We start from the raw sequence: 19,777 nt of genomic DNA, 5'->3' as shown, positions 1-19,777 counted from the left end.
GAGTGGAGAAAAGCTCGTCCCTACCGGACGTCACCCCCCCTGTCACCTACTCTACCCTTGCCCTTACCCCATATTTACAACAATCTACACATTTACAAATTCGTCACGACTGTCACGTCTCCCCATATCTCTCCTATACCAAATTCGTCACCACAATCCCTCTAACCAAAATTTGCCATCACCCAATTCATCATCAATCCTCATAAAGAGGAAGAGATGGAACATCAGCACAATGTCACACCCACGTCATGATGCGTCTCACATTCCAAACATTTGCATCAAAATAATAAAAACCAACAAACCACGGCATGGTGTGGAGCTTTGTCACCTCAGGTGAGTGGATGCAGATGGTGCGAGGAGATCTCCATCCTAACTATCCTCTAAATGACATTAACACACTTTACACTACCCGGGGTCTTTCCCTGCCAAACCATTGGCCATCTTACTCTATGCGGTTTTAAGAACCAAATTCCCATTGACCAAACTGTGGTGCTTCATCAATTTGGGGTCTCACTCCCCCGATTCATCTCCCGGTGCCCTTGCACAATTTCCGGGCTGGGTCGTGCAGCTCTCCCAGCAGGTCTACCCACCTGCACACCTCCACCACTGTAGTTGCCACCCGAGCTTACCTAGCTCCTCACCCTAACCTATCTAACTGGGGAAGGCCCCTCCTGGCTCTGTCACCCCTCGGTGCCCTCTGGCACTGGGCTACCCGGGTCCGTCCTCCGGATCCTCGGGCCCCATCCACAACAACTACCGGCTCCCAGAGCCCACCTGCGGCCTCACCTGGCCAACATCCTCACAGTGGTCGAGTGCCCAACCAATTACACATACTAACAGGCTACACGCCCAGCCATTTCCACGACACTAATGCACCCATCCAAGCACCATTCTTCCACACGCACCACAGATGCCAATATCCAACCACAATTTACCTGTACCCTCTACCTAACACTTGCACTACCCTCCCCGGGTATTCGTGATGGGGTCCATCCTCCTTTCCCCCATCCACACCTTCGCACCATCCACTCCACTCCACAGTTTCCACCATACTCACTCCATACCATCCATTCCATACTCCATATATTCCAGACCATTTATTCCATACAACCATGCTCACCTGTATTTGCACACCTGTGCCATCACTCCTGGTGCTTCCTGCACCCTCCTTCCTCCAGGACCATTTGGTCAACACAATACACATCACCATCACTCACTCATACACTGCTGCATCCACCCGTTCAGTTGCACACCTGTGCAATCTCAATACAACTCACTCACTGCTCCATACACTTCCACGCTCAATACACTTCACAATCACCTTCTCACAATACACTCCTGAGTACACCTCCAACACTCACACGGCATCATCTACTCTACCTGGTGCCCTGCTACAACTCGCGCTTCCCCGTCTTCCCTTTAAACTAAGCACATCCCACGTCATTATCATCCCAACTAATCTACCTGCGTCCCCACTACAGGTATCATTGTCACTACCTAACCTTAACATTACCTAAGGTCATCTTCTCTAGGTCCCTACACACGATATCCTATCCCTCCCGGGCTAGTTTTCACTGCCAAACCCCATAAAACTAGTGCTCCTTTGCCCCCGCTGTGAGAGATGGCAGAGTTGCCATCCCACCACATCGGGTATCTCTCACTACCAATTTGGCTCGTCCAATTGCAACCAATCAAAAAATTTCCAATTACTGCCAATTCTATTCACTTTTCTAAATTTTGGATCGAAAACACTGTCATCATCACCGTCCATTAAACTTGAGCCTCGGTGCGTCATGACGTCATTAAAACTCGGCTTCGCACAGCCGAGCAATGAACGCGGGTGGTTTGGTCGCCTGCAGGTTGAATCCGTCCGGCTTTCGGTTCAAGGGAGGTGGTTTGGTCGGGCCGAGATTCCATGCACCATCTCGGCGCGGCACCTTGCGGTCGCCGGCCCGATGGCTCGATCTCGCCCGGTCGAAACCCCACCCCCGCCAGGGGGCACCGTGCCGCTTCCTCCTACTCACCCTTGAACCGGACCGGTCGCCTCGCCCGACAAGGCCCGGACTCGACCGTGCGGGGCCCAGCATCCAACAAAATGCAATGCGCACCGAGCGCCCGCGTCGGCTATCCGTCACCCTAAACGCTAACCCGTTCAATGTCGATGCTTCACTTGCATACGCGACCCGTTTCACACTCTCAAAACCTGGCGTCTCGGCGCCTCCATTGCATCCCACACACTCCGTCCATTCCACCAACGCACTCCCTGTTACACACCACACCTCTCGCGCACACTCGCCGTTCGCACACTCCCTTAACACACCTCGCATATTGACTGTCTTGCACCTTAACACAACCCTCGCACCGTCTTGCGCACTCTCCCCCCTCGGTACGTACTCCGTACCACTCACCATGGGCGTGCACTCTTGCATCCACCCACTACCGCACTCCGATGTGCTCCTTCGCACTCGCGCCACAACCAACTCAGGTGTGCTTTCTCGCACAACCTCGCCGTTCATTCCAAATGTGCATCCTCGCACCCGCGCCTCCTCCAACTCACTCTCCGGGTCACTCTCACCCTCGCACGTACACTCCGTCGTGCATTCCCGCTCACACTCGGTTTCACTCCCACACTTTATAACACACCCACTCGCCGACGCACACTTTTTCCTCACAAGCACGCCATTTCCACTCACACGGGACCCTTCACCAACGCCCGGGTGCCATATCGATCCCAATCGCGCGACAATCCTGTTGTCGCCAAACATCCTTCCACAAAATCTCCCCGCACAATACACAGCACGAATCACCTGGGGGATCCTTTTCTCCACGCGCACCTGCAAACTTCCATTTGGGTTAAGCACAGCATCGTGATGTGAGCAGGGACTTTGAGCATTATCCATTCCTTCCTCCAATTCCCGGGCTACCTCCGTCGTTTTTCCAATTTCGATTATTCCCACTACTGCTTTTTCTTTATTCACATCGACGACCATTGGCTTTAATAAAATTTTCTCTCCTACCTCAGCGGTCGCCGGCTTTTCCAAACCCCGGTTCGCAATTTCTACACCCATCATCGTACCCTCGCTTTCCTCCGCTTCGCTCAACCAGTGCTCCTCGACCCGCTTTACCTCCTCGTGCACCCGTGGGACCTGCTCGCCCAACCTGCGGTCTCTGTCCCTCTCCAACCCCTCATTAATTTATTTGGCTTGGCCAACCATGCCCCCCAGTTTGTCCCCTAAGCCGCTTCCGAATCCCTCAAATTTGCTTCCGAGTCCCTCCAATTTGCTTCCGAGCCCCTCCAATTTGCTTCCGAGCCCCTCAAATTTATTGTCTAAACGTTCACTGGTACCCCTTGCTTCGTCCCTCATTACCCCCATTTGGCCCTCCAATCGCTCACCCATTTTTTTCATAAGGGCCCCCATTTGTAGCAAAAAAAGGTTCGAATCCACCAGTGCTACGGGCGCGGCTGCCGCAACCTCGTGTGAGGCGCCATTTTGCGCCTCCACAACCATGTGCGCGAGGGCGCCATCTTGCACGCCTGAAACCTCCTCAACCACATCATCATTTCTCTCCTCCATTTCTTCCCCCTGGTCCTGGGTTACTCCTAACCCCTCTTCTATTTCCCCCACCGGCATCTGAACACGTTGACCAGCCATGGCACGATTTCCAAATTTAAGATTTTAAAATAAAACAAAATTTTGGGCCATCCGTAATTTTGAGCGCGCTATTCGCGCTTCAGGTCCGAATCTCACTCCCAGACACCAATTGTTACGGACCGCGGATAAGGTGTTGATTTGCCGAGCGGATGGCGGCCGCGGCCCGAACTATTAACAATTACTAAGACCCGATTCCTTAAACGTGGGCCGAATCGTGCCACAGGTTTTCAATGGGGAAAAGACAAATGCGACACGGATGTGAAGAAGAGGAAGACAGAAGTAGGAAATACTAATATAATTTATTACTATTTACAACCAAAAGAAACCAAGGAGAAGGAAGGATAATAAAATAAAGCAGACAGAGGGACGGACCAGAAGGACACAGTGAAAATTCTAGCTTACCTATGCAGTCTTACTTAATACACTGGACAGAACAAACAAAAGACGGACTCACACGAATGGGGAATTTGCAGGCAGGGATGATTGGAAGGAGGAATAGCTTGGCGGGAGAGGAAGGTTCAGCGGGGATCGGTCGGGCTGGAAGCGGACAGCCGCCGTCAATACTCGAGCTGGGATCGACAAACCGCCGCGGTTCCAAACTGAACGGCGAAGCTCCTCCGGTGCACCGTGCGCTCTCCAAAGCTGCTCCTAAGAACTCTTTCTTGGCACTTCGCACTTCGCACTTGGCACTTGGCACTTGGCACTTCGCACTAGGCACTTCGCACTTGGCACTTGGCACTTCGCACTTCGCACTTCGCACTTCGCACTTCGCACTTGGCACTCCGCACTTCGCACTTGGCACTTCGCACTTCGCAATTGTTCTTTCGCACTTGGCACTTGTTCTACTTGGCACTTGGCACTTGGCACTTCTGCCGTATCTCTGACTCAACCTTTTCAAGGCTTCCGCGCGCGCTTTTTAAAACGCCGCGGGCGATCCAGCCGCTGGCCTCTAGAACACGCCCATCGGTGAGCTCGCCTCGGCCCTGATTGGTCGGCACGGGCTCTCTGGCTCCGCCCTTGATGACGAGGGGCGGCCAACGCCCTGGATTCGGCGGCTCCTCCCCCTTCTTCTCCAAGCCCACCTCGTGGCTAATGGAGTCGCGGTGAAAACCGCCCAATAGCTGCGGTGAATGCAGTTGGCAATCGAGGCTTTGTTATTGACAATGAAAGGGGATCTATCTATTTGAATTCGGTGCAATGGAGGGTCAATTAATGGAAGACACAGCCTTAACCTACATAGAATAAGGAAGTAAACTACCAACAAGGAGGAAATCTAAGATTGGCTAACGTGATTGTTTATGACCTAATTATGGGACGCACTTTGACCTTTATACACAACTGGAGGAAGGAGGGCGATATTTTTACAACAATTTACACAACAATAAAAAAACACAATTCTCATATCAACAACAATATATTGTTGATATTTAAAGGTTTCAAAGGTGGTAAGTTTCTTTTGCATTTCAGTATATATATATATATATATATATATATATATATATATATATATATATATATATATATATATATATATATATACACACACACACATACAGTCACGTGAAAAAGTAAGTACACCCCATGTAAAGTTTTGACTTATTCAACATATTTCAACATACAGCTATTTGATCTTCATTTCAACAATATTGATAGATAAAGGTGATATAATATAACAAATATCATGAAACATTTACATTTTGTAGTCCATTGCATAATTTAAATAAACATAAATGCAAATTTCGCATGTGGAAAAAGTAAGTACACCCCTACATTTATCACTACTTCAAATACCTAAAATTAGAATCCGGTGCACCAGCTCAGGTGCAAATGATGAGAACATCGTTGGAGAGGATCTTGGAGGAACCTGTCTTATTTAAACCTCAGACATTTAGTTTGGTTTGCTCTTTGTTGTTGAAGTGTGCGGCGTCACCATGCCTAGATCAAAAGAGCTCTCTGAGGCCTTCAGAAAGAAGGTTGTAGATGCCTACGAGTCTGGGAAGGGATTTAAAAAGATCTCCAAACAATTTGAAATCAATCATTACGACTGTCCGGAAGATCATCTACAAGTGGAGAAGATTCCAAACAACTGCCAACTTGTTCAGGCCTGGCCACCCCAGCAAATTCAGCCCGAGAGCAGACTGCACGATGCTGAAAGAAGTCTCCAAGAACCCCAGAATGTCATTACAGGACCTACAGGTAGCTCTTGCCACTGTTGATGTCAAAGTGCACGAGTCCACCATTAGAAAGAGGCTGCACAAATTTGATGTACATGGGAGGTGTGCCAGGACGAAACCTTTGCTGTCCAGAAAAAACATCAGGGCAAGACTAAAGTTTGCCAATGAACACCGAGGCAAAGACCAGCACTTCTGGAACATTGTGCTCTGGACAGATGAGTCAAAGGTAGAGCTATTTGGCCACAGTACCAGAAGACATGTTTGGCGAAAACCAAAGACAGCATTTGACCACAAGAACCTGATACCAACTGCAAAGCATGGTGGTGGAAATATTATGGTTTGGGGCAGCTTTGCTGCATCAGGGCCTGGGCAGCTCACCATCATAGAATCCACTATGAATTCTTCATTGTACCAAAGGGTGCTTGAGGATAATGTGAGGCCAGCTGTCGGCAAGTTGAAGCTCAACCGAAGGTGGACCTTACAACATGACAATGACCCTAAACATACCAGTAAATCCACCAAGGAATGGCTGAAAAGAAAGAAATGGAGGGTTCTGGAATGGCCAAGTCAAAGCCCGGATCTAAATCCCATTGAGATGTTGTGGGGGGGATTTGAAACGAGCTGTGCATGCAAGAAACCCCTCAAACATCGCACAGCTGAAAGAATTCTGCATGGAAGAGGGGGCAAAAATTTCTCCCAGTGTCGATGTCAGAGACTGGTAGACAGTTATAAGAAACGCCTACTTGAAGTTGTTTCTGCCAAAGGGGGCAATACAACCTATTAGAGCCAAGGGTGTACTTACTTTTTCCACATGCGAAATTTGCATTTATGTTTATTTAAATTATACAATGGACTACAAAATGTAAATGTTCCATGGTATTTGTTATATTATATCACCTTTATCTATCAATATTGTTGAAATGAAGATCAAATAGCTGTATGTTGAAATATGTTGAAAAAGTCAAAACTTTAAATGGGGGTGTACTTACTTTTTTCACGTGACTGTATATATATATATATATATATATATATATATATATATATATATATATATATATATATATATATATATATATATATATACATATATATATATATATATATATACATACATACATACATACATACGTACATACATACAGACACAACAACAACATGCATTTTAAGGCCATTTTCCCTGCTAGAGCGGGGGTTAGCCTTGCGGTCCCATGACAATCTTCTCCATTTTGCCCTATTTTCTGCATCTCTCCTTGTTAACCCCCTTGCCCGCATTTCTTCTTCCACCATCTTTAGCCAAGTCTTTCTCGGTCTTCCCCGTCCTCTACTTCCTTCTACATAACTTCCATCACTCTTCTCAACCAGTCACTTTCATCCTTCCTCAACACGTGACCAAACCATCTCAACCTGTGCCTCTTCACAGCATCAATCACAGGCTCTATTCCCATCATCTTTCGCAATTCATCATTTGTCTTCCTCTCTCTCAACGATACTCCGCACATCCATCGGACCATTCGCATTTCCACCCTTTCCAGCCTTCGTTGCTGCTCTACGTTCATTACCCATGTCTCGCTCCCATAAATCATAACACTTCTCACACATGCAGCATACACCTTTCCCTTCAGCTTCAGCGACACTCTCCTCCTCATCAGCACGCCACTCAGTTCCCGAAACTTCTTCCATGCACATCTCACTCGAGCAACCGTTGCCGAGTCTGGTCCACCTTCTCCATTCAGCATGTCTCCGAGGTAGCAAAATGTTTTCACACCTTCCAGCTTCACGCCGTCTCCAAGATCCAACTCAACATTTCCTCCATCTGCAGCTCCCTCTGTGCACACCTTACATTTGAATGTAGCTGCCACACTGGTTAAATGACCCTCTCAGACCACTACATTTTTGATGAACCCACTCAGCGCACATTGTACATTGAATGGAGTTCACTCCGACACCCTTCTTGCATACAGCACACGGCCACTTCCCAGTTCTTTCCACCTCACCACATGCTTTTTACCACTTGCCATCACCTTCGTCTTTCCGATATTCACCTTCAGACCTTTTGTCTCCATACATTCCTGCCACTTGTTCATCTTTTCCTTCAGTCCATCCATACTTTCTGCAATCAACACCAGATCATCTGCATATAACAACTCCCATGGTAAACCCTCCTTTACATTCTGATCCAGCACCTCCATCACAGCTACAAATAGTAGTGGACTTAGTACCGACCCCTGATGCACTCCCACCTTCACCTCAAACTCACCACTGTTCCCGTCCTTCGTCCTTACAGCTGTGCGCGCTCTTTTGTACGTTGCCATCACTACTCTGATCAACCATTCCTCCACTCCTAACTTCCTCAATGCCCATGTCAATACTTTGCGTGGAACCCTATCGAATGCTTTCTCCAGATCAACAAACGCAAAAAACAACTTCTTCCTCTTCTCCATGTACTTCTCCTGCAACTGCCTCACAATGAAAAGCGCATCTGTCGTTCCTTTTCCTGGCATAAATCCAAACTGCATTTCGTCGATCTTCACTTTCTTCCTTATCCTCCTCTCCAACACCCTTTCCAATACCTTCATTCCATGCTCCAATAACTTTATCACTCGGTACGAGCCACACTCCAGAGGGTCACCTTTCCCCTTGTATAGAGGGACGAGGGTACTCAGTTCCCAATCCACTGGAATGCAGCCTTCTTTCACCACCAGATTACAGATCTCTGTCATTCTCTTCACACCCCAACTTCCTGCTGCCTTCAACATATCTCCCACAACTCCCGTCGGCCCTCCCACTTTTCCACTCTTCATTGCTTTTATCGCTTCCTCAACTTCCTTCTCAGTTATCTTCTCTGCCGGTCCTAAAACTGGGTTACTCTCTATGTTGCCATCCCATTCATTCTCTGTATTCAACAGCATTTCCATATATCTTTTCCATCTTCCTTTAATTCCATCTGGGTCGACAACGATTTGTCCCACTTCATCCTTCAAGCAACTCACCCCCATCACATCACACCTCTCTTTCGCTATCTGCTTTGCAATCCTGAATACTGCTTTCTGACCCTCTTCCGAATCCAAGCGTTCTCCGAACATTTTCCTACATGCCTCCTGCGCCTTTGCTACCTCTTTCTTTGCAGCCTTCCTGGCTGCCTTATAACTTTCATGCTCTGCTGTTTCTGCTCCCGTACCCTTTGCCTTCTGCTACTCCTTGAACTTCTTCCTCTTCTCGTCAATCCTCTTTCCAACTTCAACATCCCACCACCATGTTTCCGAGTGCCTCGGTGGTCCTTTTGTCCATCCACATACCTCACCAACGGCTCCCAACAGACTAGCTTTCATTGACATCCAACCACTTTCAAGCTCAACCACATCATCCTCTACCCTACTCAGCCTCTCTTTTAACGCCTCCCTTACTGTCACCTCTTTCAACCTCCACACCTTCATTCTCGGTTGGTACTTCACCCGCCGAGCTCTCCTCGCACCTTTCACCCTTATGTCGCAGACAACCAAGTGGTGCTGTGAAACAGCCTCCTCCCCCAGGATCACCTTTGTGTCCCGGAGGTGCCCCCTATCTCGCCTACGCACCATCAGGTAGTCAACGGTTGTCGTCGACCCACCTGGCGTGTATGTAACAAGCTTATTATCCTCTTTCTGGAACTGAGTATTACAAATTAACAAATCAGCTCCATCAGCAAACTCCAAAATCCTTTCACCGTCTCCATTTCTCACACCATATCCGTAACCCCCATGAACTCCCTCAAAACCATCCATACTCCTTCCCACATGTCCATTCAGGTCTCCTCCCACCACAACAACTTCCTCATCCTTCACGTTTTCCATCAGCTTCTCTATCGCACACCAGAACTTGTCCTTCTCTTCATCGCTTCGACCAACCTGCGGAGCATATCCCGAGATGACGTTCACCAAGAGCTTTCCAATCATCATTTTCACCATCATCAACCTATCACTCACTCTAGTCACACTCACCACACTGTCTACAAACTCCTCAGAAAACAGGACACCAACACCATTCACGCCCTCCGGGCACCCTTGCCACACAAACTTGTATTTCTGTCCCTGCCTACCCTTCACCATTCTCGCACCACTTCCCTTCCATCTCGTCTCTTGCACACAACATATGTCCACTCTTCTTCTGACCAATACTTCCACCACTTCTCCTGATCTCCCTGTCATTGTCCCTATATTCCATGTCCCAAACCTCAGAAACCGATCTCCACTTCGGGCTGCACCCTGCCCAGATGTACTTGTAATTGTCATGGTTCTCTTTTTGAGGCAATGTTTTTATGGCCGGATGCCCTTCCTGACGCCAACCCTCTTAGTCATCTCTTACGACACGCAGGGATACGGTGTACCTATTCTGACCAGGGTACACACGTTTAAAACGAGATCCGAGATCCGCGAAGTTTAAAAACATGGAAATTCTGGGGAGGGGGGGGGGGGGGGGGCGGCATCAGCATCACGGCTGCGGTTTAAACATATTCCAACAATATCCAAACAGAACCATGAAAACCATGAAAAACAATCCGGGAAAAGTCTCCAAGCGAGAACGTGGATTTGAGAAAGAAGGAGCAGAGGCGGCAGAAAAACGCGATACAGGGGGCGGGGCACAAGCCGAGACGAGGAGGAGAGCGAACAAGCACGTGTCCGGGAGGAGAGAAAGAATCAATATAGAAATCTTTGTCTAGGGAGGTGAGGTGAGGGGGAGAAAACAAAATAAAAGAAACAAGCAATACAGCGAAGGAAATAACCCGAACCGACAAAACACCGACGGGGGGAGGGAAGCCCCAAGTCACCAGGCCGCGCACGAGGTACGACCCAGAAAACGATTAATTACACACAAGTTTGCACGAACCACAAACCAACACCAACTAGAAACACACAATAACACGTACACAGCAAAATAACCAGTGGAAATTTGACAAAGACAAGAATGGGAAAACACTCAAACTTCAGATGCCGTGGAGAGCTCGAAGCACGCCTCACTCGCCCGAGGAACCGGAAGTCGATTCAGTGCACCAGACTCGTTCACGTACTTGATTTGTGGCATAGACATGGCCATTGGGCCTTCACGGTGTAATTTGTGCGAGTCTTTTGTCCGAGTGAGCTTGAGTCGAGAGGGCGAATGTACGGGTTGGGAATGTACGGGACTCCTTTCCCCCGCCCCGGCAACGCCAGTACTGGAGGGCGTCACAGGATCGTTGAGTCTCCAAAATCCGCTTCGTGCTGTTGTTGCGAAGATGCAGGACGATGTCGTGATTGTTGTGCTGCTCTCCTACCATGAGAACTGCAACGTCATTGTTGACTGGCCGAATTAACGCCAGTTGACTATAACGAATTATATATATATAATTGTCCTGTCCTTGTATATATATAATCTATCTATAATTCCAGTAATCTCTGTGTGAATGTCTGTGTGTCTGTGTGTTTGTCTGTGACCGCTGTTTCTCGACAACTACCGGTCCGATATACTTGAAACTTGCCAGGTATATTGCTGGGGACCCGAGGATGTGCCTTTTCAAGGTTTGAAATTAATCGGAGAAGTAGTTACCGAGCTATGGCGATTTAGCCGTTCGCCGTTCGCTTTGGCTTTGCGAATGGACCAAACCATTTCATGTAAATAGAGGGGGGGGGGGGGGGGTTCTGTGGTCGTTGCGAATGGACCAAACCATTTCATGTAAATAGAGGGGGGGGTTCTGTGGTCGTTACTGCCACGTGGTTTCAAGTTTTTTTTTGTTGTTGTTGTTTGCACGCACGCTTTTTTTGCACGCACGTACGGGCACCCACGTACGGGCACGTCCTAGTATATATAATACCAGCAGAAGTACCCGGCATTGCCGGGCGGGGGAGGGAGGGGAGGGGAGGGAGGGGAACGGGGGGGAGGGGGAAGGGGAACGGGGGGGAGGGGGAGGGGGAAAGGGGAAGGGGGAGGGGGGAAAGGATGGGGGAGGGGAGGGGGGGAAGAAGGGGAAGGGGTAGGGGAGAAGAAGGGGAAGGGGTAGGGGGGAAGAAGGGGAAGGGGTAGGGGGGAAGGGGGAGGGGAGAGGGAAGGGGAAGAGGAGGGGAAGGGGGAGGGTAGGGGGGAGGGGAAGGAGGGAAGGGAAGGGGGGAAGGGGAGGGCCAGTCAACAATGACGTTGCAGTTCTCATGGTAGGAGAGCAGCACAACAATCGCGACATCGTCCTGCATCTTCGCAACAACAGCACGAAGCGGATTTTGGAGACTCACCGATCCTGTGATGCCCTCCAGTACTGGCATTGCCGGGCGGGGGAAGGGAGTCCCGTACATTCCCAACCCGTACATTCGCCCTCTCGACTCAAGCTCACTCGGACAAAAGCCTCACACAAATTACACCGTGAAGGCCCAATGGCCATGTCTATGCCACAAATCAAGTACGTGAATGAGTCTGGCGCACTGAATTGAAGGTATATAGAACGCTCATACTCCGTGAAAAGTGAAGCCGCTGTGTCGCCATCTTGGTTAGCACGACTCGACCAACTCGCTTCGCGGACCTCGTTTGTTTTGAACGTGTCCCAGATTTTAAAAGCCAGACAACTGTTAAAATGCCATTTTGTGCGGCAATAAACTGCTCCAATCGGTTACGGAAGGGTTGTGGAAAGACGTTTCACAGCTGTTTCAAAGACGTTTAATTCATATCGCGCAAAATCGACAAAAATCGACACAAAACACGATCGCATAAAAGGTGAAAAAACGCAATCGCTTTTCGCTCTGAATTACGTGCAAACGCATGACGGAAATCACCATCGCCCAGCATCGAGTGCCAACCAAGATGGCGCCCGGTAGCTGCATCTCCACCTATGTGGTGTGAATGGCAATGGTCATTCTATATATTTTCAGTTCAATGGTCTGGCGGCGGGGATGGAACATCACGTGATCGCTCTGAGCGAATCAGCGAGCTGCTCTGGCACCGGCTGAGATTCCGTGTATAATGTTCCTCGCTGAAATGCGCTGAGGTAAATATGAATAAAAAATATGGATCTCGTCAAATATTTTGAGATAGGCCATGTCCTTCCCAGGCTCAATGGCCATGTCTATGCCCTATATCAAGCACGTGAGCCTCTCCATTTAGGAGTCTATCGGTAACAATACACACACACACACAAACTGTGTTTTATATATATAGATATGCATATATATAATATATATATATATATATATATATATATCAGTCACTATGCGACCTTCATATCATCAGTGGAGAACCGCCAGCAAGGTGTCCCATACAGCTGCTGCTGCACCTTGCTGGGAGCGATACGCACCGCCTGCCACGCGGTGACGTTATCTCTGGTATCCACTCATCATATGGAGTCGACCTGGTTGCGGTTGGGAGTTACTAATAATGGTATCTGTAATCTGGTTCTCCAACCTAATGAGCGGACAACATGACGTCATCGCCATGCACGTCCGACATCCACTGATGATATGAAGGTCGCATAGTGACTGATATAAAAACCGAAAGGGTCACAGAGTTACAAGTGTATGGAAAGCCTCACTGCGTTGCCCTGATGAAGCCCCAACAAGGGCGAAACCAGGTCGGTAACTGTGAGTTTTGCATGCACTTGTGACAGTATCTGTATTTATAATCCGTAATGACGCACTGCTAGATGGTTCCTCTGGAACTTTGCAGGCAAGGCGGACGTGCATGGCGATGACGTCATGTTGTCCGCTCATTAGGTTGGAGAACCAGATTACAGATACCATTATATATATATATATATATATTTATATTATTTAAATGTATATTTATTTATATTTATATTATTTAAATGTATTTATATTTATTTTTATATTTATATTTTTATATTTTTATATTTATATCTTTATATTTTTTTAAATATTTATATCTATATTTTATATATTTATATTTATATAAACCACTGTCATATATTTATATTCCAGGTGGCCCAGGTTGCATTGAAAGGCTCACTTTGGATATGGACGAAGTTTATGGAGGCACGTCAAATGGTGTAGGTTGAGGTTACAGAATAGAAATTGAGATGTGTGGGGGTGTGTTTATGTGTGTGTTTAGATTTAGAAGTGCAAATGGGTCATGAGCTACATCCGTGTAGATGGGTAGGTAAATGGGTGGGTAAATGGGTTGGTCATGAGTGGGTGTGGTTTTGCATGTTTTGCATGAATGGTTTTGCATGTTTGCATGAGTGGTGCATGTTGGTAAGGGTAGGTGGTTGGTTGTTTTTTTTTTGTTTTTTTGTTTTTGGTTACTATTATTATTTCTTATTTTGTGTATGTGAGTGAGTGGGTGAGGGTGTGTGTTTTTGTATGGGTGTGTGTGTGTTTTTGTATGTTGAGTGGTGTATGCTGTAAAGGTAGGTGGTTGGTTGGTGTTGTGTGTGTATGAATGATCTGGTGTGTTTTGTTGGTGAGTGGTGAAGGGTATCGAGTTGGGTGTTTGAGTGTTCCACCATGTTTGTTTGGTGCTGTGGATTCTGGATGGAGGCGATTTTGTTGTTGTAGTCTGCGTTCGCATTGGCTGGGGGTGAGGGTATGTACGCATCCAGGTGTATTTGCTGCATGTGGATGTGTATGTGCCCTTGCTGGCCCACCTTAACTGACCGTATCGAGGTTGAAGGGCCGAAATGGGATGATGCTGAGGACCTCGACTGAGGACCCGGTCAGTGCGGCACACTTGTGACCTGGTGTGTTTTGAACTTTATATATATATATATATATATATATATATATATATATATATATATATATATATATATTATTATTTTTTATTATTATTTTTTTTTAAATTTATTTATTTATTTATTTAGTTATTTATTTATATTTATATTATTTAAATGTATATTTATTTATTTTTATATTTTTATATTTTTATATTTATATCTTTATATTTTTATATTTATATCTTTATATTTATATTTTATATTTATATCTCTATATTTTATATATTTATATTTATATAAACCGCTGTCATATATTTATATTCATATAAACCGCTGTCATGTCATATTTATATTATTTATGTTTATTTATTTATATATATATATATTTTATTTTTTATATATATATTTATATATTTATATATATATATATATTTATAATTTTATATTTATGTCTTTATATTTTATATTTATATATTTATATATGTATATATATATATATATTTATAATTTTATATTTATGTCTTTATATTTATATATACATATATATATATATATATATATATACATATATATATATATATATATATATATATATATATATATATATATATATATATATATATATATATATATATATATATATACAGTGGAACCTTGACTTACGAGTTTAATTCGTTCCGTGACCGAGCTCGTAACTCAAATTGCTCGTATCTCAAATCAAATTTCCCCATTGAAATGCATTGAAATGCTATTAATCCGTTCCAGCCCGCCAAAAACCACACCAATTTTTTTTAAATATACAGTATATATAAAAATATCTCGCGCTTTATATTTCACCTGTATGCAGCATACAAGTTGGCAGGATGGCCTGGACTGGAGGTACGCACACTTGACTCTAAAGTCTAAACTGTCCAGCCTGGGTTTGAATCCCGACCCAGCTATAACCTGTCATGGGTGAATCACAGGCAGGGTGATTCATCAATGTGTGTACCGCTAAACTGGGCGCCCCGTTTGCGTCCCATTAGTTGTTGGATGTTAAGGATCTCACCGTGTTTTCCACAAAGAGAAGGCGAGCTATCGCCGGCATTCTGAACAAGTTGTGGCCTGGCATGCTCTTCTCCTCTGCCGTTATATACGTCCTCCTCGACACCTCGCTCATGTTTTTCGACGATTGCGTGTTTTATATCCAAGCACATCATCCTCTTCTTCTTCTCAGCACTGCACTTGCCACTCACTTTCTTAGGCCCCATGGTTAAAACTAAGAAATTTTCCGAAATAACCAAAATGCGAAAAAAAAAATTCAGCGCTGTACGACAGAGATACGTACTGTACGTGCACAGCAAGATAACCACGTGACCAGAACCCACCTGGCGGCGTGAACTCGAAATAACCAAAATGCGAAAAAAAAAATGCAGCGCTATACGACAGAGATACGTACTGTACGTGCACAGCAAGATAACCACGTGACCAGAACCCACCTGGCGGCGTGAACTCGAAATAACCAAAATGCGAAAAAAAAAATGCAGCGCTATACGACAGAGATACATACTGTACGTGCACGGCAAGATAACCACGTGACCAGAACCCACCTGGCGGCGTGAACTCGAAATAACCAAAATGCGAAAAAAAAAATGCAGCGCTATACGACAGAGATACGTACTGTACGTGCACGGCAAGATAACCACGTGACCAGAACCCACCTGGCGGCGTGAACTCGAAATAACCAAAATGCGGAAAAAAAAATGCAGCGCTATACGACAGAGATACGTACTGTACGTGCACGGCAAGATAACCACGTGACCAGAACCCACCTGGCGGCGTGAACTCGAAATAACCAAAATGCGAAAAAAAAAATGCAGCGCTATACGACAGAGATACTGTACTTGAACGGCAAGATAACCACGTGACCGGGTGGCGAAAGCTCGTAACTCGGATCTCGGCTCGCATCTCAAAGCAATAAACCGCCGGAGCGACGGCTCGTATCTCGAAAAACTTGTAAGTTGGGGCACTCGTAAGTCAAGGTTCCACTGTATATATATATATATATATATATATATATATATATATATATATATATATATATATATATTGTTACTGATCGCGGTTCAGATGGTATGATGGGCCGAGCGGATGGTCCAACCGCGACCGAACAGTTACTCCCCGATTAGAACCCGATTCCACCCGACGTTGACCAGATCGCACCGCGGCTGCTCAATGAGGGAAAAGACTAAAACGACGAATGCAAAGAGGAAAACGAAGGCAAAGAAAGGTTTGGAAATACTACTGAATTTATTGACTATTTACACACATAAGCAAAAAGAAAGCAGTCACGTTTATTTACAAGCACATAAGACGCAGGTGACACAGTGAAAATACTAGCTTATACAGACTTAATTAACCCTGGGACAGAACAAACAAAACAAACTCACGTACACAAGAAGGGTGGAAAGGCAGGAGGTGGATGGCTGGAGGGAGAGGAAGGTCCAAGGGGGTCCTGCAGCACAACCGGCGCGTTTAGCAGCCGCCGTTCCTTCACGGCCCTGCTCCAAACCGCCGTTCAGGCCCCCAAGCTGCTGTTGTGGCTGCTGTGGACGTCGCGTGCTTTGCCAGGCCTTGTCCGACTCGTCTGGTCCAAACCCTCAACTCTTTCTTGGTCCACTCACTCTTTACCACCGACTCCTCACCGCAACCAACGCAACCAACTGACCACCACCACCGACTCCTCACCGCAACCAACGCAACCAACTGACCACCGACTCCACTGACTGACTCCTCACGACTCTCTCACTTGCTTCTTGCGTGCGCGCCTTTTATAGCGCCTCCGGCGATTAAGCCGCCGGCCTTCAGGACACGCCCATCGGTGTGCTCACCTCGGCCCTGGTTGGTCAAGTGGGGCTGGCTCACTCCTCCCCTCTATGACGAGGTGGAGACACGACTTTCTTCTCCGACCCTGCCTCGTGGTCAATGGCGGTTTTGGAGGGGAGGTAATTGGCAATCGAGGCCCGGCAATGACGGAAGGGGATGTAAAAGGAAATGGAGATTTTGGGGATGGGAATGAAAGGGGATCTATTCTCTTTCACTGGTGCAATGGAGTACTTCAATTAATGGGAGACACAGCCTTACCCTAAAACACGGAATAAGAGATAACTATCAAACAGGGGTATTCTATTATTTGGCTGACGTGTATGCTTGTGGACTAATTATGGGATGCCCTTTCACCTTTACACAGCTCCGGAGGTAGGGGGGCGCAGAATAAACAATAATAATAATAATACAGCACACAATCAAAAAAATACAGTCCTCATCTCCGCAACAATATATATATATATATATATATATATATATATATATATATATATATATATATATATATATATATATATATATATATATTAATTTTTTAGATTTATATGTACTAGGGCATTGCCCGTACGTGGGTGCCCGTTCCTTGCCAAAAAAAAAAAAAAACGCTACCCGTACGCTCTACCCCGCCCGTACGCCCGTAAACAAAAAATAACAACGCTCTTCGCTTCCGCCCTTCGCTCTGACTGAATTGGGAGAAATAATGCGCATAAGAAATCGAATTACGTACCGTAATGGCGGTCAGCTCGTAACGCGCACACTGTCCGGAAGTTCGCATATCGCATATCTATCTATCTATCTATTAATGCCCAATTATTCAATTATCGCCAACGTATTTTGGCTTTTTGCAATTTAATCGCAAGGAAAAGTAGAAAGAGAAGAGGGAAAAAAAGAAAAGCCTTGCCTTGCTGCAAACAGCTGCTGCAAACAACAACAACATGGAAGGCTGCACTGTCCGGAAGTTGGCATATCGCAGTTACGATTATTTTAGTGTTAATGGCCAATTATTCAATTAGCGCCAACGTATTTTGGCTGTTTGCAATTTAATCGCAAGGAAAAGTAGAAAGAGAAGAGGGAAAAAAAGAAAAGCCTTGCATTAACGCATTAACGCTTGCATTGCATTAACGGTTCGGCACACGTGATAGCTCGCTGCTCTCTGATTGGTTGAAGCGTTTTTTGGACATAGCTCGGTAGGTACTTGTCCGATTAATTACAAACCTTGAAAAGGCACATCCTCGGGTCCCCAGCAATATACCTGGCAAGTTTCAAGTATATCGGACCCGTGGTTGTCGAGAAACAGCGGTCACAGACACACAGACACACAGACAGACACACAGAGATTGCTGGAATTATAGATAGATGTATCTATACATACCGCTGTTCAAGGTAATGATGCAAATGGTGCGTCATTGCTGACACCTCTGCTCCAGCCAATTGGAGCCAGGGACAGTGGTGATTGAGTCAACCAATGGGCGTTCAGAACACCAATGACGTCATGACTGAAGAACCAATGGGTGTCGTGGTTACTTCGACATGCTTATAAATGCAATATATATATATATATATCAAGTTACTGGTCAGCTCCGTGAAACATGTCTCTCAACACATGAACCCCCATCTTCTCACTCTGTCCTTTCACTTAAGGATCAGCTGTTACACTCCCAGGTTTACTTTTCTGGCCAACCCCTTAAATATGTGCAGTGTTTTGAGCTCCTGGTGCTTACAGTCGGCCATTATCTGCCTTGGGTGAACTACATCTCAAAACTGGCCTCTTCGACTGGTTGTCAACTTTGTTTTTTCTGTAGAGCCAAGTCGATTCTGAGCTCTAGGTGAGCAAGGTTTTCATGTAAAATGTCATGGAGTATGTCTCCCCACCTTGAGCTCTCTCAGCAGAAGGCTGTTTCTCCCAGATCCTGTTTCTTGCCCCTAACTATCCACATCTAGCTGACGCTGATGCTTGCCTGTTCCATGTCCACCTGTCGCCCTTTGACCTGCTGTTATTTTGTCAACCTAACTCTGTGTTATTTATCTGTTAGCTCGACATCTATATAATACAAAGCCGATTTTGTTTAACTTCTCAGATTAAAATGAACACAAAGTAAAATTATTTTATTGCTCTGAAAAGAATTTTGATTTTATTTATTTTGATTGTTTCAAAATTATGATTTTGTGATTTTATTTCAATTTTCCCCAAAATTGAGCTCAAACAGTATTTCATTTTTCCTTCCTCTAGGTTGCAGCTGGATGGATAGCCAAAAGTGAGTGCTTAATTAATACAAACCCCTTTATTTTAATCTTAGGGGGGTAAGGAGGGTTAACCAGCTGAATACAAGCTCAAACCCAGCAAGAAAGGGGGCTGAAAGAAGAGAAAGGGAAACCCTGGGATGAAACAGAATGGTGGGTGGAGGGAGAAGGGAGAAAACACC

The 19,777-nt window shown here is 45.8% G+C and overlaps 1 protein-coding gene across 1 annotated transcript in view; it reads left to right on the top strand.

Moving 5' to 3' along the window:
* Positions 1–19,777, top strand: part of HSD17B4 (hydroxysteroid 17-beta dehydrogenase 4) — a 216,062-nt gene that overhangs the window by 120,162 nt on the left and 76,123 nt on the right. The window contains exon 10 of the mRNA XM_068108628.2: positions 19,585–19,609. Coding sequence (XP_067964729.2) covers positions 19,585–19,609 — 25 coding nt within the window. The remainder of the gene's footprint in view (positions 1–19,584; positions 19,610–19,777) is intronic.

This window comes from Myxine glutinosa, chromosome 2, assembly GCF_964187855.1.
Source record: "Myxine glutinosa chromosome 2, kmMyxGlut1.1, whole genome shotgun sequence".
In the NCBI taxonomy this organism is placed as follows: domain Eukaryota; kingdom Metazoa; phylum Chordata; class Myxini; order Myxiniformes; family Myxinidae; genus Myxine; species Myxine glutinosa.
This window is presented reverse-complemented; position numbering and strand designations above follow the sequence as displayed.